Source organism: Oncorhynchus masou, chromosome 1, assembly GCF_036934945.1.
Source record: "Oncorhynchus masou masou isolate Uvic2021 chromosome 1, UVic_Omas_1.1, whole genome shotgun sequence".
NCBI lineage: Eukaryota > Metazoa > Chordata > Actinopteri > Salmoniformes > Salmonidae > Oncorhynchus > Oncorhynchus masou.
Window position 1 is genome coordinate 48,067,293 of NC_088212.1, and position 25,496 is coordinate 48,092,788.

General features: G+C 41.2%; 1 protein-coding gene across 2 annotated transcripts in view; it reads right to left on the reverse strand.

Moving 5' to 3' along the window:
- LOC135545663 (protein prenyltransferase alpha subunit repeat-containing protein 1-like) overlaps positions 1-25,496 on the reverse strand; it is a 91,531-nt gene that overhangs the window by 37,722 nt on the left and 28,313 nt on the right. For both annotated transcript variants that reach the window (XM_064973448.1, XM_064973440.1), the window contains one exon: positions 20,184-20,288. In XM_064973448.1, the coding sequence (XP_064829520.1) occupies positions 20,184-20,288 (105 nt within the window). The remainder of the gene's footprint in view (positions 1-20,183; positions 20,289-25,496) is intronic.

Here is a 25,496-nt window from a genome sequence, read left to right on the forward strand (position 1 = left end):
ATTTCAACAGAAAAAGACAGACATACAAGCATAATAATGTACATTGCATTTCCAAATCCGAATGAGCGGTTGGTAGGCTGCCAAATATCCATACTGACGATGAGCGTATTATTCAACTGTACGTACGATAGTTTAATTAATTTGTCTCTCCTTCTCCCGCTCTTTCTTTCCCCACCCCTTTTCATCGTGTAACAAGCTGTCATATCGGTTTAGTACACTAGGGACTTTTCATTGCATTATGTTAGTAATGAACGTATAATCTATCCTCTGTGTTTATGTAATTCTGTGTGATTATTTAGTTAGTAAATAATTAAGCCAATTTGTGTATCGCTTAGCCATCAAGTAGACTAGGGTTCGTGCAGATTTAATGGATTATGCGACATTCAGAATGAAACTGATATGAGGAAATTATTGACTGCTATGATATCGAGATTGATATTTGAGTTCATTCGGGAAACAGTAACTCATTAAACAAACTTTTCCCGCGGGGCCCCAGGTTACTAATGAGTTAATTGTTACATGATTAATTTAATCACGTAATAATTACACAGTTAATTATTCGATAAATAGCATGTCATCGCATCAATGATAGTCATGTCACAACACCTAGAAGACACAAATTAGGAAATTACCTAAAAGCAGGCACACTACATATCTTGTGTAAATTGCTCAAAAGTGTTTATTTCACCTACACTAAAGGTTCTCAAATAGTGATATAACACACTTTGCTATGCGGTCGAAAGTGGGCACAGGAAGCTGAGCCTCTTGTTCCCTAATCTTCTCTGGCCCCTGGTGGAATGGTGCTGATGGTGGGCAGTATCTGGGCAGTATCTGGGCTACACTGCACATTATTACATTGTACACAGTCTACCTGTGCTGTTCTACAATGTGCCAGAAGAGCATGAGACCCTTTGTTGGCATAAATGATCTATTTCAGGCAGAGTACACCTGGCATACCCCTTTTTAATCGACCTTATTGAAAAAATGAGAAAGAGGGAAAGCGTGTGGTGTTCCTTTCACCTCTATAGTAGAGGTTGACCGATTAATCGGAATGGGCGATTAATTAGGGCCGATTTCAAGTTTTCATAACAATCGGAAATCGGTATTTTTGGGTGCCGAATTTTGCCGATTTTTTTTTTATATATATTTTTTTACCTTTATTTAACTAGGCAAGTCAGTTAAGAACACATTCTTATTATCACGGACGGCCTAGGAACGGTGGGTTAACTGCCTTGTTCAGGGGTGGAACGACAGATTTTCACCTTGTCAGCTCGGGGGATCCATTCTTGCATCCTTACAGTTAACTAGTCCAACGCTCTAACCACCTGCCTCTCATTGCATTCCAAGAGGAGCCTGCTTGTTATGCGAATGCAGTAGAAGCCAAGGTATGTTGCTAGATAGCATTAAACTTATCTTATAAAAAACAATTGGCTTTTGTGGAGTGATGGGTAACGCTGCTTCGAGTGTGGCTGTTGTCGATGTGTTCCTGGTTTGAGCCCAGGTAGGGGTGAGGAGAGGGACGGAAGCTATACTGTTACACTGGCAATACTATTGTGCCTATAAGAACATCCAATAGTCAAAGGTATAAGACATACAAATGGTACAGAGAGAAATAGTCCTATAAATACTATATTAACTACAACCTAACACCTCTTACCTTGGAATATTGATCATATTGTGCACAGATTGCACTTTAACTTCTCCAACACTTTGTTTTTGCATTATTTAAACCAAATTGAACATGTTTCATTATTTATTGAGGCTAAATTTATTTTTATTGATGTATTATATTAAGTTAAAATAAGTCTTCATTCAGTATTGTTGTAATTGTCATGATTACAAATAAATAAAACAAAATCGGTCGATTAATCGTCTTTTTTTTGGTCCTCCAATAATCGGTATCGGCGTTGAAAAATCATAATCGGTCGACCTCTACTCTATAGTGACATCCAGCTTAAACCAGGCCCAGCTCCAGCTACACTTAATCCCTGAATCCACTTGTTAAACAAACAATGCCTTATCTTCACCTAATTCTTTCATTCTGAAAACTAGAGGGAAAACATAAAATCTAATTTTATTGGTCATATGGACATGGTTAGCAGACATTATTGCGAGTGTAGAGAAATGCTTGTGCTTCTAGTTCCAACAGTGCAGTAATATCTAACAAGTAATCTAACAATTCATAGATCGTAGTAAGGTCGTTAGCTAGCTATCGAGTTAATATTTCACTCAGATTTCCATCAGGGTCCAGTGAGCAACTAACAATGTTATAGCTTGAGGAATGTTAAGAGTTGTATACCAGTTAATACTATATCTAACGTTAGCTCATCTGATGTTGTAACTTTAACTAGCTAAAGCTAGCTGTCTGACTTTGTTAGCCAGCAAATTTTCACACCATAAACTAAATAATTTGATCAGCTCATGAAGTACACCTTCTCACCTCCGTCGTATCCGTTGGCAGACTTCTAAACTACCTCTTCGTTCTTGTCAGGGGACGTGCTGCTGCTGTAACTGGCAAACTGCTTTTCCACTTTTTCCAATGTGTGCGCTGCTGCTGTAACTGGCAAACTGCTTTTCCACTTTTTCCAAAGTGTGCGCTGCTGCTGTAACTGGCAAACTGCTTTTCCACTTTTCCACTCTTTCAAAAGCGTGCGCTGATGCTGTAACTAGCAAGTTGGTAGTCTCTTCTCTCTTTAGTCGCGTGCTGCATTCTGTTGTTGTGTGAATGATTGGCTGAGCCTTGGATACAGCCAGTATTGCTCCAAACACCCCCCGCGCCCACTCAAACTTTTCTCATTGGATCTACACGAATCACGTAGGTCACCTATTTTGGATTCAAAACGTAGGTCACCTATTTTGGATTCACCTACTCAAGGAACAGGAATTAAATCATCAACATGTATTGATCACATCTTAACTAATGCTGCAGAAATGTGCTTTAGAGCAGTATCCAAATCCATAGGATGTAGTGATCACAATATAATAGCCATATCAAGGAAAACCAAAGATCCAAAGGCTGGGCCTAATATAGTGTATAAGAGGTCACACAATAAGTTTTGTAGTGATTCATATGTTGATGAATTAAATAATATTTGCTGGTCTGTGGTGTGTAATAAGGAGCAACCAGATGCTGCACTGGACACATTTATGAAATTGCTAATTCCAGTTACTAATAAGCACACACCCATTTTGAGAATGATTGTAAAAATGGTTAAATCCTCTTGGATTGATGAGGAATTGAAAAATTGTATGGTTGAGAGGGATGAGGCAAAAGGTATGGCAAATAAGTCTGGCAGCCCAACTGATTGGCAAACGTACTGCAAATTAAGAAATCATGTGACTAAGCTAAATAAAAGTAAACTATACTATGAAGCAAAGACAAATTATATAAAGAATGATAGTAAAAAGCCTAGGAGCACCTTAAATTACATTTTTGGTAAAAAAGACAACTCAGCTCCATCATTCATTGAATCAGATGGCTCATTTATCACAAAACCCACTGATATTGCCAACTACTTGAATTACTTTTTCATTGGCAAGATAAGCAAACTTTTAGGGATGACATGCCAGCAACAAACGCTGACACTACACATCCAAATATATCTGATCAAATTATGAAAGACAAGAATTGTACTATTGAATTCCGTAAAGTCCATGTGGAAGAGGTGGGAAAATGATTGTTGTCTATCAACAATGACAAGCCATGGGGTCTGACAATCTGGTTTGAAAATTACTGAGGATAATAGCGGACGATAATTGCCACTCCTATTTGCCCTCGGGCCTGGAGGGAAGCTAAAGTCATTCTGCTCCCAAAGAATAGTAAAGCCACCTTTACTGGCTCAAATAGCCAACCAATCAGTCTGTTACCAACCCTTAGTAAACTTCTATGGAAAAAATGTGTTTGACCAGATACAATGTTATTTCACAGTAAACAAATTGACAAAAGACTTTCAGCACGCATATAGGGAAGGACACTCAACGAGCACGGCACTTACACAAATGACTGATGATTGGCTGAGAGAAATTGATGATACAATTACTGTGGGGGCTGTCTTATTAGACTTCAGTGCAGCTTTTGACATTTTTCGATCATAGTCTGCTGCTGGAAAAACATACGGGTTATGGCTTTACACCCCCTGCTATAATGTGGAAAAATAGTTACTTGTCTAACAGAACACAGAGGGTGTTATAATGGAAACCTCTTCAACATAATGCAGGTAGAAGCAGATATTATCCAGGGTAGCTGTGTAGGCCCCTTGCTTTTTTCAATCTTTACTAACAACATGCCACTGACTTTGAGTAAGGCCTGTGTGTCAATGTATGTGGCTGACTCAACACTATACATGTGAGATACTACAGCGACTTAAATGACTGCAACACAAAGAGCTGCAGTTCATTTCAGAATGGGTAGCAAGGAATAAGTTAGTCCTAAATATTTCAAAAACTAAAAGCATTATATTTGGGACAAATCATTCACTAAACCCTAAACCTCAACTACATCTCGTAATGAATAATGTGGAAATTGAGCAAGTTGAGGTGAATAAACTGCTTGGAGTTACCCTGGATTGTAAACAGTCATGGTCAAAACATATTGATACAACAGTAGCTGAGATGGGGAGAAGTCTGCCCATAATAAAGTGCTACTCTGCCTTCTTAACCTCTCTAGGGTAGGTGAGATGCTAACGTCCCACCAGGCCAACATCCGGTGAAACTGCACAGTGCTAACATTCTAAAAACACCATTCGTTATATTAAACATTCTTGTAAATACATGTAGCTTACACCATTTAAAAGATGAACGTCTTATTAATCCAGCCGCTGTGTCAGATTTCAAAAAGGCTTTACTGTGAAAGCAAACCATGTGATTTTCTGAGGACAGCGCCCCACACACACAAGTATTACTAGCATTTTCCAACCAAGCATTAGCGTCACGAAAGTCAGAAAAAACAATAAAATAAATTGCTTACCTTTGAAGATCTTCCTCTGGTGGCAATGCCAAGTGTCTTAACTACACAGTGAATGTTCGTTATGTTTGATAACATTCATTTTTATAGCCTAACACGAAACATTTGTAAAGCGCTTGCTGCGTGATTTCCGTCTCATTCAACTTTGGACGAAGCGTTCGTGGTAATTACACACACAAAACAAACAAATGTCTATCCAGTCATGGTTGGTTTCATTGCAATCATCTGGTTGTTACTAACACAACCATACTTGATGGTTCTTTTCCTGGGACGTATTGAACGAAACAAACCGATTTGAAGACACCAATCAATGACCTCATGAATCTTTCAGGAAAGCTAGTTTTGACTCCCAGGCGGAAGACATGTTGGGGCGGTGTGTGTGTGTATATTTATTTTTACATTTATTTGACAAACATGGAATGGAACAGCACTTCACCATAGTGATTATGTTCCCTGTACTCTATATATATCTGTTTATTTTACGTGTTGATACAGGGCTCATACGTGAAAGTATTGTTACTGATTTTTTTTAAATCTTTCACAGTGGCAGTGATTCTGATTATGAGCCGGCAATGTCTAGGTGTCCATCTCACTCTGAGCTGGTTCATCCAGCCGGACCCCCGCTGTCTCCGGTTCCACACCTACCTGGCCCATCGAGAGGTGTGAAGTCAGTGACAAAGAAGAGGATGTGGGGAAGAGAAAAACCTGCAGGCACTTTGTGTTGGAAGATGATGATCCACCAGTTTTTAGACCCAAAAGGCATCCAGGACCTCAACTAGACATGACTGCCAAGTACAGCCCCCTTCAACTTTTAACTGTTTTTCACCTTGTCAGTTGTTGATTCCCTGGTGTCGAACACCAATAAGTACGGGGTTAAGAAGCAGGCAGGAAAGAAAGAGGCATGGAAGACCATTTCCATGTCAGACCTTTTCTGCTACTTTTCAATGGTCATTTACATGGGGCTGGTGAAGTTGAAAACGCTAAGGGACTACTGGAAAACGTCAGCTCTCTATCAACTACCTTTCCCCATGACTGTCATGTCTTGTAAAAGGTTTCTGACTATCTCACAGAAGTTGATGGGGAGAATGACAAGAGAGGCACACCAAGGTTTGATAGGCTCTGCAAAATCAAACCTCTCTAGCCCAACATCGTTGAGGCCTGCAAGACCTACTTTCAGCCTGCCCAGAACCTGTCCATCGATGAGGGGATGGTAACCTCAAAGGCCAGAATCAGCATCAAACAATACATGCGTAACAAACCAACCAAATGGGGTTACAAACTGTTTGTTTTGGCTGATTCTGTGTGTGCCTACACATGCAATTGTTTTGTTTATGAGGGGGAAAACAGTTTTGCTACCGGTAATGGACTGAGTTATGATTCCGTTATGGAGTTATTGGACTTTCAACTGCTGGGGAAGGGCTACAAACTGCTTGTGGACACATTCTACACTTCTGGCACCATTTGGACCAACAGAGTGGGCTTTCCAAAAACAAAGGCTGAGCGGGGTACCATACGTTGGATCCGTGAAGATGGCCTGCTCTTTGTAAAGTGGATGGATGCCAGAGAGGTGGTCATGTGCACAACTATCCATAAGCCCTTCAGTGGCGATCACGTCGTCAGGCGTGTGAAGGATGGTAGCGGGGGATGGACCACGAAAAAAATTCCCCATTTCAGCTGCTGTGAAGGACTATAACAAGGGCATGAGAGGTGTGGACCTGTCAGATGCACTGATAGGATACTACAATGTTCTCCACAAGACCATGAAATGGTACAAGACATTTTTTTATCATTTCATTGACATTGCTGTGGTGAATGCCTTCATCCTCCAGAAGGAAATGGCCGAGAGCTGTGGACAGCCCCCCATCTCGCAGCTAGCCTTCAGGGAGCTGTTCATCCAGGAGCTTGCTAGCTACAGCAAGTCCACTGCAGCACCTTCTGTCCCCTCTATCTCTGTCCCTTCTGCTCCAACCAGTGGTGTTCACCTGCCCAGATTCATCTCTGCAGGCATGAATGTGCCTCAGGGTAAAAAGGGCACAGTAGGGAGACGTTGTTGTGCCCTTTGTCACAGGAAATGCCCCATCACCTGCACCACCTGTTCAGTAAGTCTCTGCTTCACAGCAGAAAGAGACTGCTATGGGCCATGGCACCAGCAGCACAATATTGTGTAGAGGACTGAGGGTCTTCCAAATGTGTAAATAGTTACCCTTGTTAATTGTTTATGTTTAATTATTATTATTATTATTTTATTTAAAAAATACATTTTTTTATACATTTTTTTGGAGTGGGGTGTGTTAGAATAGCATTTATGTATTTTGTATATAGTTCTTTCCTTCAAAATGTATCACTGTACCATTTTGGCCACTTGGGTACATTTGGGTACATTTGTGTGGGACACCTGGGTGACTTCATGCTCAATGTCATGTAGCTCGCTCATTTTTGTTATCTGTCTAAAACTTTGCTCAGCTATTGTTGCCATCTTATGTTCATCATCCCCATCATCCTATCTGTATGTTTGGCTGTTCTTGTTCATTTGAAAGATGATGCAGCAACAATAAAAAACAGAAAACGTATGTTTATTTCCTTGTATTTTCTTCTACCAGATCTATTGTGTTATATTCTTCTACATTCAATTCACTTTTCCACAAAATTCAGTGTTTCCTATCAAATTATACCAAGAATATGCATATCCTTGCTTCTGGGCCTGAGCTACAGGCAGAAATTGAGAAGGGGGGGGGGGGGGGGTACCCCAAAGAAGTTAACAACACTATCAACAAAACAGGTCATACAGGCTCTGGTTTTGTTGCACCTGGACTACTGTTCACAAAGACAGACTTGGGAAAATTGCTGTTGGCTCAGAACAGGGCAACACGGCTGGTCCATAAAAGTATACGGAGAGCTAACATTAATGATATTGATTTGATTGATTGATTTGATGATATGCATGTCAATCTCTCATGGCTCAAAGTGGAAGAGAGATTGACTTCCTCATTACTTGTTTTCGTAAGAGGCGTTGACAAGCTGAAGGTACCAAGCTGTCTGTTTAAAATACTACCACAAAGCTCGGACACCCATGCATACCCCCACAAGACATGCCACCAGAGGTCTCTTCACAGTCCCCAAGTCCAAAACAGACTATGGGAGGCACACAGTACTACATAGAGCCATGACTACATGGAACTCTATTTCACATCAGGTAACTGATGCAAGCAGTAGAATCAGATTTAAAAAGCAGGTAAAAATACCCATTATGGAACAGCGGAGACTGTGAAGTAACACAAACATAGGCACACACACACACGCACACACACACATGCACACACACACAATAACATACGCACTATACACACACGTACACATGGATTTTGCGTTGCAGATATGTGGTAGTGGAGTATGGGCCTGAGGGCACACATTTAGTGTGTTGTGAATTCTGTAATAAATGTTTTGTAATGTTTTTAAAATTGTATAACTGGCTTAATTTTGCCAGAGCCCTGCCAAGGCAGCAGGTAATGGGGATCCATAATAAATACAAAATGCTCTGCGTCTCACAAAGACACGGCGGTTGGAAACAAAAATCTCAAATTTGGACTCAAGGACAGATTTCCAATGGTCTGATTGCTTGTGTTTCTTGGCCCAAGCAAGTCTCTTCTTCTCATTTGTGTCCTTTAGTAGTGGTTTTGTTGCAGCAATTCGACCATGAAGGACTGACTCACGCAGTGTCCTTTGAACAATTGATGTTACGATGTGTCTGTTACTGCATTTATTTGGGCTGCAATTTCCGGTTGGTAACTCTAATGAACTTATCCTCTGCAGCAGAGGTAACTCTGGGTTTTCCTTTCCTGTGGCGGTCCTCAAAGCCAGTTTCATCATAGCATTTTTGCAGTACTACTTTAGTGCCTTTAGATGCATGTTTTGGAATATTTTTTATTCTGTACAGGCTTTATTTTCTCTCTGTCTATTAGGTTAGTATTGTGGAGTAACTACAATGTTGTTACCTTATTTCATCAGTCAAGTACAAGGGTGGAGCAAAAATACACAGACCCTTGGCTCTCTGTGGAATGAGTTTGACACGTGCTCAAAGGGATATTACATGTCTGTTTTTTGTAATTTGTTACCCAACTACCAACAGGTGCCCTTCTTTGCGAGGCACTGATCAACTGAGGGACCTTATAGATAATTGTATGTGTGGGGCACAGAGATGAGGTAGTCATTCAAAAAGCATGTTAAACACAACGATTGCACACAGCGAGTCCATGCAACTTATGTGACATTTTTACTCCTGGACCTATTTAGGCTTGCCATAACAAAGGGGTTGAATACTTAGTGACTGTTGACATTTCAGATTTTCATATTTAATTAATTTGCACAAAAAAAAGAAAAACATAATTCCACTTATTGTGTGTAGGCCGGTGACAAAAAAAATAACTAATTTTAAATTCAGGCTGTAGAACCACCATTCACCGTGACCATGTCTTAGTGTGACATAATATTCCCTATTCACATGCTACAGGATATAAACAAACTGCTTCTGGAATCCCCAAATGGAACCTCCACTCTCCGGTAGACAAGCACAAAATGCAATAATCTATCCATCTATCTAACCCTTTGGAATTACATGAATTTCTGCAGAAATTGGTCATAACATTTGACCTCACCTTCATCTAATTCACAAGAACTGACAAACACAGTGTGCGTAAATTAAGGAGAGGGGGCAGTATTTCTCGTTTGGATGAATTGCGTGCCCATAGTGAACTGCATCAAAATCTGTCCTAAATTGCTAATATATGCATATTATTATTATTATTGGATAGAAAACACTCTGAAGCTTCTAAAACCGTTTGAATTATGTCTGTGAGTATAACAGAACTCACAGGGCAGGCAATCTTCCAAACTAGTTTTGGAATCCTGAAAGTTGGGGCAACTTTGACGTCACCGCCCCCTCCCTTCCCAACAAGTTATGGATCTGGAAACACTTCCTATGTCTTCCACTAGATGTCCTCATTCAGTAGAAAGTGCAATGGAGCATTTGCTGTGAACTTTGACCTAATGGGAAGGAAATTACTACAGTGTCGCAAAAGATTCATGTGCTTGAAAGCGCATATGCGTTTGGAGTGCTTCGTCTGTTCCAATCAGCCCGAGATGAACTAGGATGTCCCGGTTGGAATGCCATTCGTTTTGTATGTTTATAACATCCTGAAGATTGACTCTGCACTTAGTTTGACCAGTTTCGTCGACCTGAGGGGAACGCCTCGCCACAACAGGATCATACTAATAACACACTAATTATTGTATTTTTCTTGTCTATATTAAATACATAACTTAAAAATTCACAGTGTAGGTTGGAAAAAGTATGTGAACCCCATAGGCTAATGACTTCTCCAAAAGCTAATTGGAGTCAGGAGTCAGTTTACCTGGAGTCCAATCAATGAGTTGATGTTCATCAGTCCATGGTAAGACAACTTGTCTATGAATGGAGAAAGATCAGCACTGTTGCTACTCTCCCTAGGAGGCCGTCCTACAAAGATGAATGCAAGAGCAGAGTGCAGAATGCTCAATGAGGTTAAGAAGAATCCTAGTGTCAGCCAAAGACTTACAGAAATCTCTGGAACATGCGAACATCTCTGTTGACGAGTCTATGACACGTAAAACACTAAACAAGAATGGTGTTCATGCGAGGTTACCACGGAAGCCACTGCTGTCCCCAAAAAATATGAAGTTCGCAAAAGAGCACCTGGATGTTCCAAAATATTCTGTGGACAGATTAAACTAAAGTTAAACTAAAGAACACACAACACTGTGTGGAGAAAAAAAGGCACAGCACAGCAACATCAAAACCTCATCCCAACTGTAAAGTGGAGGGAGCATCATGGTTTGGGTCTGCTTTGCTGCCTCAGGGCCTGGACAGCATGCTATCATCGTTGGAAAAATTAATTCCCAAGTTTATCAATACTTTTTGCAGGAGAATGTAAGACTACCTGTCAGCCAATTGAAGGTCAACGGAAGTTTGGTGATGCAACAGGACAACGACCCAAAACACTGAAGTAAATCAACAACAGAATGGCTTCAACAGAAACAAATACAGCTTCTTGAGTGGACCAGTCAAAGTCCTGTCAACCCAATTGAGATGCAGTGGCATGACCTCAAGAGAGGGGTTCACCCCAGACATCCCAAGAATATTGTGGAACTGAAACAGTTTTGTAAAAAGGAACGGTCCAAAATTCCTCCTGATCGTTGTGCAGGTCTGATCCGCAACTACAGAAAACGTTTGGTTGAGGTTATTGCTTCCAAAGGAGGGTCAACCAGTTATTAATCCAAGGGTTCACAAACTTTACCCACTCTGCACTGTGAATGTTTACACGGTGTGTTCAATAAATACATGAAAACGTATAATTGTTTGTGTGTTATTAGTTTAAGCCGACTGTGTTTGTCTAATAGACTGTGTTTGTCTATTAAAAAAAAGCAGAACTCCAGATCCCACCCCGAAGTCTCTCTCTCTCTCTCAAAGGGTTCACAAGTATCTCTCTCGCTCAGGGTTCACATTCTCAACGTTCACTCTCTCCCAAAGGATTCACAAGTCTCTCTCTCGCTCTCCCCCAAAAGGGTTAACAAGTTTCTCTCTCAAAGGGTTCACAAGTATTTCTCTCTCTCAAAGAGTTCACAAGTGTCTCTCAAAGGGTTCACAAGTGTCTCTCAAAGGGTTCACAAGTGTCTATCGCTCTCAAAGGGTTCACAAGTGTCTATCGCTCTCAAAGTGTTCACACGTGTCTCAAAGGGTTCACAAGTGTCTCTCTCTCAAAGGGTTCACGTTCTCAGGTTCACTTGTGAACTGTTGGGGGGGGAGAATCCTTTGGGAGAGAGTGAACGTGAGAACGTAAACTCTCTCTCAAAGGGTTCACATGTCTCTCTCTCAAAAGGTTTACAAGTCTCTCTCTCTCTTTCTCTCTACCCCCAAAGGGTTCACAAAGTCTCTCCCCCTCTTTCTCCACCCCAAAGGGTTCTCCCCCCCAAAGGGTTCACGTCTCTTTCTCTAAAAAATGAACAGTAAACATTACACTCACAAAAGTTGCAAAATAATAAAGTAATGTCAAATATCATATTATGTCTCCATACAGTGTTGCAAAAATAGTTAAAGTACAAAAGGGAAAATAAACAAACAGAAATATGGGTTGTGTTTACAATCGTGTTTTTTCTTCACCGGTTGCCCTTTTCTTGTGGCAAAAAGGTCACAAATCTTGCAAACTGTGTATTTTAGATATTGGAGTTCATCAAAATTGAATATGTTTTCAAATTCCTTGTGAGTCTGTGTAATCTGAGGGAAATATGTCTCTCTAATATGGTCATACGTTGGGCAGGAGGTTAGGAAGTGCAGCTCAATTTCCACCTCATTTTGTGAGCACTGTGCACATATCCGGTCTTCTCTTGAGAGCAAGGTCTGACTACGGCAAAGCTTTCCTTCATTTTGGTCAGTCACAGAGGTCAGGAATTCTCCCAATGTGTACTCTCTGTTTAGGGCCAAATAGCATTCTAGTTGGCGCTGCTTTTTGTTACCTTTTTAGTGACAGGGGGCAGTATTTGGAAATTCGGATGAATGACGTGCGCGAAGTAAACTGTCTGTTACTCAGGCCCAGAAGCTAGGATATGCATATAATTGGTAGATTTGGATAGAAAACACTCTAGTTTCCATAACTGTTAAAATAATGTCTGTGAGTAGAACAGAACTGATATGGCAGGCAAAAACCTGAGGAAGATCCATGCAGGAAGTGGGATTTTTTGATGTGGGTGGTTTTCAATTGAATGCCTATAGAGTATCTAATGGGTTGGACCCCAGATTTAGCCATTGTTAGCCACTGCTAGCGGCCATTACCTTCTGCACAGGTACCTGCCCTTTTGTTAGCCTGGATAATACTTGCCAGCCTACCAGTATTTGACTGTTTTCTCCACTACAACACTCCTGCTGTAAACCCTGGAACATTGCTCCTGATCATCACAGCTAGCTAGCTGCCACTGAGTGACCCAGCCCCACCTCTTGGCGCACTCAGTGTTCACCCGGACTCTACCCATACACGGCTAGAATCCACTGCTTCACCGGTTCCCTGGACCTTTGCATTGGATCATCGCTGCTAGCTAGCTGCTACCAAGTGGCTATAGAGGCTAATGCCCTTGCCCCGAAGCTAGCACCAGTTACCCGCGAGCCAGGAGCATCTCCCGGCTGGCAAACGAAATTGCTACAACTACAATACCTCTTTCGCCATCAGGCTTGGACCCTTTGTCGACAAGGCGCCCCGCCATACCACCACGACTGGTCTGGTGACAAAACTCCATCCGCTGTGCCTTCAACCCGGCCTTTACCGGACGTTGGAGCAGACACTTCCACTTGCCCAGGCCTGCTAACTTTAAACGCTGTGTCTTCCGCATGCTAGCATAGTAAAGACTACCCCGCAGCTTCCCTGCTCCATCTATTGCTGTTCACTGGACTCTATGATCACTTGGCTACATAGCTGATGCCTGCTGGAATGTTCATTAATCATGGTACTCAATTTTGTTTATATTTGTTTATCTGTCGGCCCCAGCCGCGAAATCAGGCCCTGTGTGTAGTTAACCCAAACATCTCTGCCCATTCGTCGCCATTTTACCTGTTGTTGTTGTCTTAGCTGATTAGCTGTTGTTGTCTTAGCAAGCTCTCCCAAACAACACCTGTGATTGCTTTACGCCTCGCTTTATGTCTCTCTCAAATGTCAATATGCCTTGTATTAGAGGTCGACCGATTATGATTTTTCAACGCCGATACCGATTATTTGAGGGCAAAAAAAAGGCCGATACCGACTAAATCGGCAATTTTTATTTATTTATTTGCAATAATGACAATTACAACAATACTGAATGAACACTTATTTTAACTTAATATAATACATCAATACAATCAATTTAGCCTCAAATAAATAATGAAACATGTTCAATTTGGTTTAAATAATGCAAAAACAAAGTGTTGGAGAAGAAAGTAAAAGTGCAATATGTGCCATGTAAGAAAGCTAACGTTTAAGTTCCTTGCTCAGAAAATGAGAACATATGAAAGCTGGTGGTTCCTTTTAACATGAGTCTTCAATATTCCCAGGTAAGAAGTTTTAGGTTGTAGTTATTATAGGACTATTTCTCTCTATACCATTTGTATTTCATTAACCTTTGACAATTGGATGTTTTATAGGCACTTTATTATTGCCTCATTCTCCTTGCTCCTCCCTGGGCTCGAACCAGGAACACAACGACAACAGCCACCCTCGAAGCAGCGTTACCCATGCAGAGCAAGGGGAACAACTACTCCAAGTCTCAGAGCGAGTGACGTTTGAAACGCTATTAGCGCGCACCCCGCTAATTAGTTAGCCATTTCACATCGGTTACACGAGCCTAATCTCGGGAGTTGATAGGCTTGAAGTCAAACAGTGCAATGCTTGACGCACAACGAAGAGCTGCTGGCAAAACGCACGAAAGTGCTGTTTGAATGAATGCTTACGAGCCTGTTGCTGCCTACCACCGCTCAGTCAGACTGCTCTATCAAATCATAGACTTAGTTATAACATAATAACACACCGAAATACGAGCCTTAGGTCATTAATATGGTCGAATCTGGAAACTATCATCTCGAAAACAAGACGTTTATTCTTTCAGTGAAATACAGAACCGTTCCATATTTTATCTAAGGGGTGGCATCCATTAGTCTAAATATTCCTGTTACATTGCACAACCTTCAATGTTATGTCATAATTACGTAAAATTCTGGCAAATTAGGCTGACCAAACTGTTGCATATACACTGACTCTGCGTGCAATGAACACAAGAGAAGTGACACAATTTCACCTGGTTAATATTGCCTGCTAACCTGGATTTCTTTTAGCTAAATATGCAGGTTTAAAAATATATACTTCTGTGTATTGATTTTAAGAAAGACATTGATGTTCATGGTTAGGTACACATTGGAGCAACGATACACACTGCATCAAATATATGCAACACAGGACATGCTAGATAAACTAGTAATATCATCAACCATGTGTAGTTAACTAGTGATTATGATTGATTGATTGTTTTTTATGAGATAAGTTTAATGCTAGCTAGCAACTTACCTTGGCTTACTGCATTCACGTAACAGGCAGTCTCCTCGTGGAGTGCAATGAGAGGCAGGTGGTTAGAGCGTTGGACTAGTTAACTGTAAGGTTGCAAGATTGAATCCCCCGAGCTGACAAGGTGAAAATCTGTCGTTCTGCTAGTTAACCCACCATTCCTAGGCCGTCATTTAAAATAAAAATGTGTTCTTAACTGACTTGCCTAGTTAAATAAAGATTCAATAAAGGTATAAGAGGAAAAATATCGGCAAAAACGGTGTCCAAAAATACAGATTTCCGATTGTTATGAAAACTTGAAATCGGCCCAAATTAATCGGCCATTCCAATTAATCGGTCGACCTCTACCTTGTATACTGTTGTTTACAATTTATCATTGTTTTAGTTTACTGCAGAGTCCCAAGTCCCACTCGACATGCCTTAGATACCTCCCACAGATGCGGTGACCTCAACCAGCATATCTAGCGCCAGAGAAGCAACCTCTCTTATCATCACTCGGTGCCTGGGTTTACCTCCACTGTACCCGCACCCCACCATATCCGTCTGTACATTATGCCCTGAATCTATTCTACCACGCCCAGAAATCTGCTCCTTTTATTCTCTGTCCCCAACGCACTAGACGACCAGTTCTGATAGCCTTTATCCGTAACCTCATCCTACTCCTCCTCTGTTCCTCGGGTGATGTGGAGGTTAACCCAGGCCCTGCGTGTCCTGAGGCACTCTCATTAGTTGACTTCTGTAACCAACAAAGCCTTGGTTTCATGCATGTTCACATCAGAAGCCTCTTCCCTAAGTTTTGCACACTCTGCCAACCCGGATGTCCTAGCCGTGTCCGAATCCTGGTTCAGGAAGACCACCAAAACCCCTGAAATTTCCATCCCTAACAATAACATTTTCCGACAAGATAGAATTGCCAAAGGGGGCGGTGTTGCAATCTTCTGCAGAGATAGCCTGAAGAGTTCTGTCTTACTATCCAGGTCTGTGCCCAAACAATTTGAGATTCTACTTTTAAAAATCCACTTTTCCAGAAACAAGTCTCTCACCGTTGCCGCTTGTTATAGACCACTCTCTGCCCCCAGCTGTGCCCTGGACACCATATGTGAACTGATTGCCCCCCATCTATCTTCAGAGCTTATGCTGCTACGTGACCTAAACTGGGACCCCTGGGATTTTTGTTTTATCACCTTTGTTCATTTCAAAGATGATTTTTTCTCTGAGGTGCTGTCCTGTTGCACACTAAAAACACTGTGATCTCCAACTCAGCCTTGTTTCTTCCTAAAACCGTGCTTCTACGGCCATCCTACAATCTAAGCTTGATGCCCTCAATCTCACACAAATGATCAATGAACCCACCAGGTACAACCCCAAATCCGTAAACACAGGCACCCTCATAGATATCATCCTAACCAACTTGCCCTCCAAATACACCTCTGCTGTTTTCAACCAAGATCTCAGCGATCGCTGCCTCATTGCCTGCATCCGTAATGGGTCTGCGGTCAAACCACCACCCCTCATCACTGTCAAACGCTCCCCAAAACACTTCAGCGAGCAGGCCTTTCTAATCGATCTGTCCTGGGTTTCCTGGAAGGATATTGACCTAATACTGTCAGTAGAGGATGCCTGGTGTTCTTTAAAAGTGCCTTCCTTACCATCTTAAATAAGTATGCCCCTTTCAAAAAAAATTGAACAAGGAACAGATATAGCCCTTGGTTCTCTCCAGACCTGACTGCCCTTGACCAGCACAAAAACATCCAGTGGCATTCTGCATGAGCATCGAATAGACACCGTGACATGCAACTTTTCGGGGAAGTTAGGAACCAATATACACAGGCAGTTAGAAAAGCTAAGGCTAGCTTTTTCCACGAATAATAGAACATTTCAATATGCATTTTTCTACTGCTGGCCATGCTTTCCAAAAAAAGCCCTGCACTCCCCACAGCAACTCACCCAAGCCTCCCCCATTTCTCCACCCAAATCCAGATAGCTGATGATCTGAAAGAGCTGCAAAATCTGGACCCCTACAATCAGCTGGGCTAGACAATCTGGATCCTCTCTTTCTAAAAGTACCTGCCGAAATTGTTGCAACACCTATTACCAGCCTGTTCAACCTCTTGTTCGTATTGTCTGAGATTCCCAAAGATTGGGAAAGCTGCCACGGTCATCCCCCTCTTCAAAGGAGGGGACACTCTAGACCCAAACTGCAACAGACCTATATCTATCCCACCCTGACTTTCTAAGGCCCTCGAAAGCCAAGTTAACAAAAAGATTACCGACCATTTCGAATCCCACCGTACCTTCTCCGCTATGCAATCTGGTTTCAGAGCTGGTCATGGGTGCACCTCAGCCATGCTCAAGGTCCTATCATAACCGCTATCGATAAGAGACATTACTGTGCAGCTGTATTCATCGACCTTGCCAAGGCTTTCGACTCTGTCAATCACCACATTCTTATTGGCAGACTCAACAGCCTTGGTTTCTCAAATGATTGCCTCGCCTGGTTCACCAACTACTTCTCTGATAGAGCTCAGTGTGTCAAATTGGAAGGCCTGTTGTCCGGACCTCTGGCAGTCTCTATGGGGTTGCCACAGGGATCAATTCTCAGGCCGACTCGCTTCTCTGTATACATCAATGATGTCGCTCTTGCTGCTGGTGATTCTCTGATCCACCTCTACACAGACGACACCATTCTGTATACTTCCAGCCCTTCTTTGGACACTGTGTTAACTAACCTCCAGACAAGATTCAATGCCATACAACTCTCCTTCCGTGGCTTCCAACTGCTCTTAAATGCAAGTAAAACTAAATGCATGCTCTTCAACCGATCGCTGCCCACACCTGCCCGCCCGTCCAGCATCACTACACTGGATGGTTCTGACTTAGAATATGTGGAAAACTACAAATAACTAGGTGTCTGTGGTTAGACTGTAAATCTCCTTCCAGACTCACATTTAGCATCTCCAATCCAAAATGACATCTAGAATAGGCTTCCTATTTCGCAACAAAGCATCCTTCACTCATGCTGCCAAACATACCCTCGTAAAACTGACCATCCTACCGATCCTTGACGATGTCATTTATAAAATAGCCTCCAACACTCTACTCAACAAATTGGATTCAGTCTATCACAGTGCCATCCGTTTTGTCACCAAAGCCCCATATACTACCCACCACTGCGACCTGTACGCTCTCGTCGGCTGGCCCTCGCTTCATCACCCGTTGCAAACCCACTGGCTCCAGGTCATCTACAAGTCTCTGCTAGGTAAAGCCCCGCCTCATCTCAGCTCAATGTTCACCATAGCAGCACCCACCCGTAGGAGGAGCACGCGCTCCAGTAGGTATATCTCACTCGTCACTCCCAAAGCCAATTCCTCCTTGGGCCGCCTTTCCTTCCAGTTCTCTGCTGCCAATGACCGGAACGAACTGCAAAAATCACTGAAGCTGGAGACTCATATCTCCCTCACTAGCTTTAAGCACCAGCTGTCAGAGCAGCTCAAAGATCACTGCACCTGTACATAGCCCATCTGTAAACAGCCCTTCCAACTACCTCATCCCCATACTGTATTTATCTTGCTCCTTTGCACCCCAGTATCTCTACTTGCACAGTCATCTTCTGCACATCTACCATTCCAGTGTTTAATTGCTATATTGTAATTACTTTGCCACCATGGCATATTTATTGCCTGACCTCCCTTATCTTACCTAATTTGCACACACTGTATATAGACTTTATTTATTTTTCTACTGTATTATTGACTGTATGTGTGTTTATTTCATGTGTAACTCTGTGTTGTTGTATGTGTCAATCTGCTGTGCTTTATCTTGGCCAGGTCGCAGTTGTAAATGAGAACTTGTTCTCAACTTGCTTACCTGGTTAAATAATGGTGAAATAAATAAAAAATTAAAACCTGACTCCGTTACACCAGCTCTGTCAGGAGGAATGGGCCAAAATTCACCCAACTTATTATGGGAAGCTTGTGGAAGGCTACCCAAAACGTTTGACCAAGTTAAACAATTTAAAGGCATTGCTACCAAGAACTAATTGAGTATGTAAACTTCTGACCCACTGGGAATGTGATGAAAGAAATAAAAGCTGAAATAAATCATTCTCTCCACTATTATTCTGACATTTCACATTCTTAAAATGAAGTGGTGATCCTAACTGACCTAAGACAGGGAATTTTTACAAGGATTAAATGTCAGGTATTCTGAAACTGAGTTTAAATGTATTTGGCTAAGGTGAATGTAAACTTACGACTTTAACTGTGTGTGTGTGTTATGTTTGTAAGTATGTGTAATTGTCCCCCTCTCTCTCTCTCTCTACCTGCTTTCTACCTCTAACCCCTCATCCTTCCTCCCTTTCCCCCTCCTCCTACAATATACTGAATGAAACCAGTGTCAGGCCAGTGACAATCATGTGACCATAATTTCCTAGGGTCCCTTGGGGCACGCAGGGTGTCTTTCTAATGGGATGTGATCCTACAGCCTACAGGCGTGGGCTTGGTCCTGATCTAACATGACGGGGATGGTGTGGGGAACGGGGGGGGATTAAACTGTGGGAAATAGGTTAGACCGTCCGTCTCGCAAGAAAGATATCCCCACTCTCTCACTCCTTCTGTGCCTTCCTCTGTTTCTCTCTCTTTATTACTAAGTATTTCTCCATCCTTCTTTCTCCACCACCACCCCCTCTCTCTCCACCCCCCTTTTCTCTCCAACCCACACTCTCTTGCTTTCCTTCTCTCTTCATCCCTCATTAATTCTCTCCATCCCTCCCAGCTTGGGTTAGTGGTGGTAAATTGTATAACTTTACTCCATCAATAATATTTCAAAGATTTAATCTGTTGCCTGGTTTAGAGTCGAGAAGGGACTCAGTAGAGGCAGTAATGATTGGACCTGTTTAACCGTGTGTATGTGCATGTGACGTGTTTGAATGTGTGTTGTGTTTAAGTGTGTGAGAGGATTTACAGTGGAACCTATAAATGCCATCGTTTTATTTTGGTCCACTGGTGACTAAACATGCATCGTAAAACTGCCAGTTACAGTTTAATATTTTTAAATATTGAACATGGACACACGCACAGGCACACAGACACACCCCTCTCCAGTCCTACCTGTGTATCCATGTCTCGGGGCTCTTGGGGAACTTGGTGAGGGCCAGTTTTCCCAGGTACAGGTCTCTCTCTGGATTTAGGGCGCCACATTGCAGCAGCTCCTTCCTGCCAAAACAGACAGAAGAGAGGAACTATTCAATGACTGTCAATCTCAATGTTCTCTACCGGATGTGAATGTTATGTTACTGCATTGGGCACATTTGTTTGCATGCTATTTGCATACTTATTTTTGTTTTATGAAACACAAAAACATCTCACAGGAAAAATAAGTTATTTGAATTGATCAAAGTTAGGCAAGTTAGACCCTCAAAAACACTCAATGTACAAGCAAACACATTCACAGGGTAAATAGCATACACCATAGTAGTGCTGACTACTTTTTTTATTATCTGCCAAATGAGCAAATGTTTGAAAGCGGCTAGGGCTTAATGAAATATACCAGGCAACGATTAGGTATGTGACCTTGACAGTTGGATACGTATTTTGTACGACAGAATGATTTGACCAGGGTGTTTGTTGTCTTCAGCCCTATTCGCAAGAGACTAGTATTACAAGAGAACGTTGGTTATGTATTTATTACCCCAGAATGTCCATTACACCAGAGAACGATTCGGACGGGATTAGTTTTTTTTCCCAAACTGCCACCTGTAAGAATTGTTTTATTTTTCGAAGAATTGACAGCTATGACGAAAGCCTGGAGATTTTTTTCAAAGCCAGAAGATATTTCAACAAGTCTGGACGATAACAGGCCACACTGAAAACTTGAGCTTGGTTTCCAAGTGTCGCCATATTTGAATGAAGGAAGTGTAATCATAATCATTAGGATATTTTAGCGATCCACAGTAGGAGACATCCTAAATACCTCCCAGACTTCAGATGTGGGCTAAACAGCACATTTGCACTTGATATGCATTTCAGGCTATGAATGACAAAGTGAACTTATCATTTACCAATGTTTAGCTCAGTTGTATGCTGCATTATGACCTATTAACAGCAAGGTTTGCATTAAATAGGCACAATATTTTTTTAGAATGCATTTGGCGATATTCAATTAAATCGTACGAAACGTAACAGCATTCAATGTGAAAGTTCACAGTTGAAGTCGGAGGTTTACATACACCTTAGCCAAATACATTTAAACTCAGTTTTTCACAACTCCTGATATTTAAACCTATTAGACTCCTATCACAACTCCTGATATTTAAACCAGTTAGGATCACCACTTTATTTTAAGAATGTGAAATGTCAGAATAAGAATGATTTATTTCAGCCTTTATTTCTTTCATCACATTCCCAGTGGGTCAGATGTTTACATACACTCAATTAGTATTTGGTAGCGTTTCGGGTAGCCTTCCACAAGCTTCCCATAATAAGTCGGGTGAATTTTGGAACATTCCTCCTGACAGATCTGGTGTAACTGAGTCAGATTTGTAGGCCTCTTTGCTCGCACACGCTTTTTCAGTTCTGCCCACAAATGTTCTAAAGGATTGAGGTCAGAGCATTGTAATGGCCACTCCAATACCTTGACTTTGTCTTTACGCCATTTTGCCACAACTTTGGAAGTATGCTTGGGGTCATTGTCCATTTGGAATCCGCATTTCCGACCAAGCTTTAACTGCTTGACTTATGTCTTGAGATGTTGCTTCAATATATCCACATAAATTTCCTCCCTCGTGATGCCATCTATTTTGCGAAGTGCACCAGTCCCTCCTGCAGCAAAGCATCCCCACAACACGATGCTGCCACCCCGTGCTTCACGGTTGGGAAGGTGTTCTTCGGCTTGCAAGACTCCCCCTTTTCCTCCAAACATAACAATGGTCAATATGGCCAAACAGTTCTAGTTTTGTTTCATCAGACCAAAGGACATTTCTCCAAAAAGTACAAACTTTGTCCCCATGTGCAGTTGAAAACCGTAATCTGGCTTTTTTATGGCAGTTTTGGAGCAGTGGCTTTTTCCTTGCTGAGCGACCTTTCAGGTTATGTCGATATAGGACTGTGGATATAGATACGTTTTTACCTGTTTCCTCCAGCATCTTCACAAGGTCCTTTGCTTTGTTCTGGGATTGATTTGCACTTTTCACACCAAAGTACGTTCATCTCTTGGAGACAGAACGCATCTCCTTCCTGAGCGGTACGATGGCTACGTGGTCCCATGGTGTTTATACTTGCGTACTATTGTTTGAACAGATGAACGTGGTACCTTCAGGTATTTGGAATTGCTCCCAATTTTGAACCAGACTTGAGGTCTACAATTTTTTTCTGAAGTCTTGGCTGATTTCTTTTTGATTTTCCCATGATGTCAAGCAAAGAGTTTGAAGGTAGGCCTTGAAATACATCCACAGGTACACATCCAATTGACTCAAATTATGTCAATTAGCTTATCAGAAGCTTCTAATGCCATGATATAATTTTCTGGGATTTTCCAAGGTGTTTATAAGGCACAGTCAACTTAGTGTATGTAAACTCCTGACCCACTGGAATTGTGATACAGTGAATTAGAATTGAAATAATCTGTCTGTAAACAATTGTTGGAATAATTACTTGTGTCATGCATAAAGTAGATATCCTAACCGACTTGCCAAAACTATAGTTTGTTAACAAGAAATTTGTGGAGTGGTTGAAAACCGATTTTAATGACTCCAACCTAAGTGTATGTAAAAATCCGACTTACATTAATGAATGATTTACGCATTAGCTAAGCATGCATATTTAGCCAATGTGAAATGGCTAGATAGTTAGTAGGTAATAACTGGATAATTTATTTTTTTGCCTCTTAAAATAATAGTAAATAAATAATATTGTTTGTTCTATCTCTCATACAGCTGTGGTTGAGAATAGTCTAGGCCAAGGCTATAGACTTCCATTCTTGTTCTTTTTAAACATGCAACTTTAGGACAACACTTTATTAAACTAGAATATTTGGGAAATAAGTTACTGTTCATAACTTTGAAGCTGCAATATGTAACATTTTGGGTGACCCGACCAAATTCACAAGGAAATGTGAGTTATAGATCTGTCATTATCATTGAAAGCAAGTCTAAGAAGAGGTAGATCTGTTATATGTGCACTGTTTTTATGCTTCCCGTTCTTAAGTTTGTTTTTCAGTCTTTAACCTTCGGTTTTGTACATCAGCTTCAAACAGTTGAAAATTCTATATTTTTGGTTATTGAACATATATTTCACAGCGGTTTAGATGGTACAATGATTCTCTACACTTGCTTGTTTTGTCACATAAACTGAAATTAGGAAAACTATTAGAATATTAGCAACCAGGAAATGGCACAGCAACTTCTGCATACAACCTTTAACTTGTCTTAAAGCTTTTATGATAGGCTTAGTAGGTGGATATGTTACTGGCTGAATTTGTCTGGCCCCCATGGATAATTTCTTTCTAAATAAGCTTAAACTTGATTAAACCTGTCATTCGATTTTATTATAGGCTATTGACATTGTTCTCTCTCATTATTAGTCCCCTGGCTACCTTACGTTTTAAGGCTATTCAAATAAGGTTTTGAGACCTAACTCCGTTAGATTCATTGTTTTATTGGAAGAGGGCCATGCACAAAACGATAGAAGCGTAGCCAATAGCCCAAAGATACTCATAGCCTATCAAATGGAGAGAGAATGGAATATAGGCCAAGTTTTTAAAAACAGCTAGACAAGATAGTTATGTTCTACATTTTTAAAATACGTTTAGGCTATAGCCTAAGGCCCATGCATCCAACAGAGAGAGAGAAACAATATTTTCTGACTGTACACTTTGGTAGGATACTCCGCTTTGTCTGGCCTACATTCCTCTCTAGCGTTCTGTAGAAAACATATTTATTGACATAGGCTACAGCAAATAGAAACAGACAAATTACTCGGAATGTCACTTGTGTGCTACCCCGCTGTGCACTGCGAGATTATGTTAAGTTCAAATAGACCATTGTCTGTCACATCACAATGTCGTCACCATTGACGAAGGCCGTCAATCATCGTCGGTAGACAATGCTATCAGAATATCGCCCAACTCTAGTTCAGAGGGTTACTGGTTCAAGCCCAGGTTGTGGCAAGAAGAGGGAAGGAAGCAATACTGTTACACATGGTTATCTCAACTCCGAATTCATGGGTTGCAGCTCAATCACTCCGTTTCGTTGTTATTGTTATGAAAGTTCTACAGACGCCGCAGCATTGGTGCCCAAAAGTCGAGTGATGCCCAGTCATTTTGAACAGTGGCTAACGACTGTTTAGTCTAAATTACACTATAGTGGCCTGGAAATACACTGAACAAAATTATAAAACGGAACATGTAAAGTACATTGCAATCCACGAGGAGACTGCATGGCAGGCTGACCACCTGTTACGCGAGTGCAGCAAGGAGCCAAGGTAAGTTGCTAGCTAGAATTAAACTTATTTTATAAAAAACAATCAAGATAATCACAAGTTTACTTCACATGGTTGATGATATTACTATTTTAACTAGCTTGTCCTGCATTGCATATAATCAATGCGGTGCCTGTTAATTTATCATTGAATCACAGCCTACTTCGCCAAATGGGTGATGATTGAACAAAAGCTCATTCACAAAAAAAAGCACAATCGTTGCATCAATATAACTAACCATAAACATCAATGCATTTCTTAAAATCAATACACAAGTATATATTTTTTAAACCTGCATATTTAGTTAAAATAAATTAATGTCAGCAGGCAATTTTAACTAGGGAAAATGTGTCACTTGCGTTCAGTCCAAGCAGAGTCAGGGTATATGCATCCGTTTGGGCCGCCTGGCTCGTTGCGAACTGTGTGAAGACCATTTCTTCCTAACAAAGACCGTAATTAATTTGCCAGAATTTTACATCATTATGACATAACATTAAAGGTTGTGCAATGTAACAGCAATATAACAGACTTAGGATTGCCACCCGTTCGATAAAATACGGAACTGTTCCATATTTCACTGAAAGAATAAATGTTTTGTTTTCGAAATGATCGTTTCCGGATTTGTCCATATTAATGACCAAAGGTTCGTATTTCTGTGTGTTTATTATATTATAATTAAGTATGTAATTTGATATTTGATAGAGCAGTCTGACTGAGCGGTGGTAGGCGGCAGCAGGCTCGTAAGCATTCATTCAAACAGCACTTTCCTGCATTTGCCAGCAGCTCTTCGCAATACTTGAAGTACAGCTCCATTTATGACTTCAAGCCTATCAACTCCCGAGATTAGGCTGGCAATACTATAGTGCCGATAAGAACACACAATAGTCAAAGGTATATGAAATACAAATGGTATAGAGAGAAATAGTCCAATAATAACTACAACCCAAA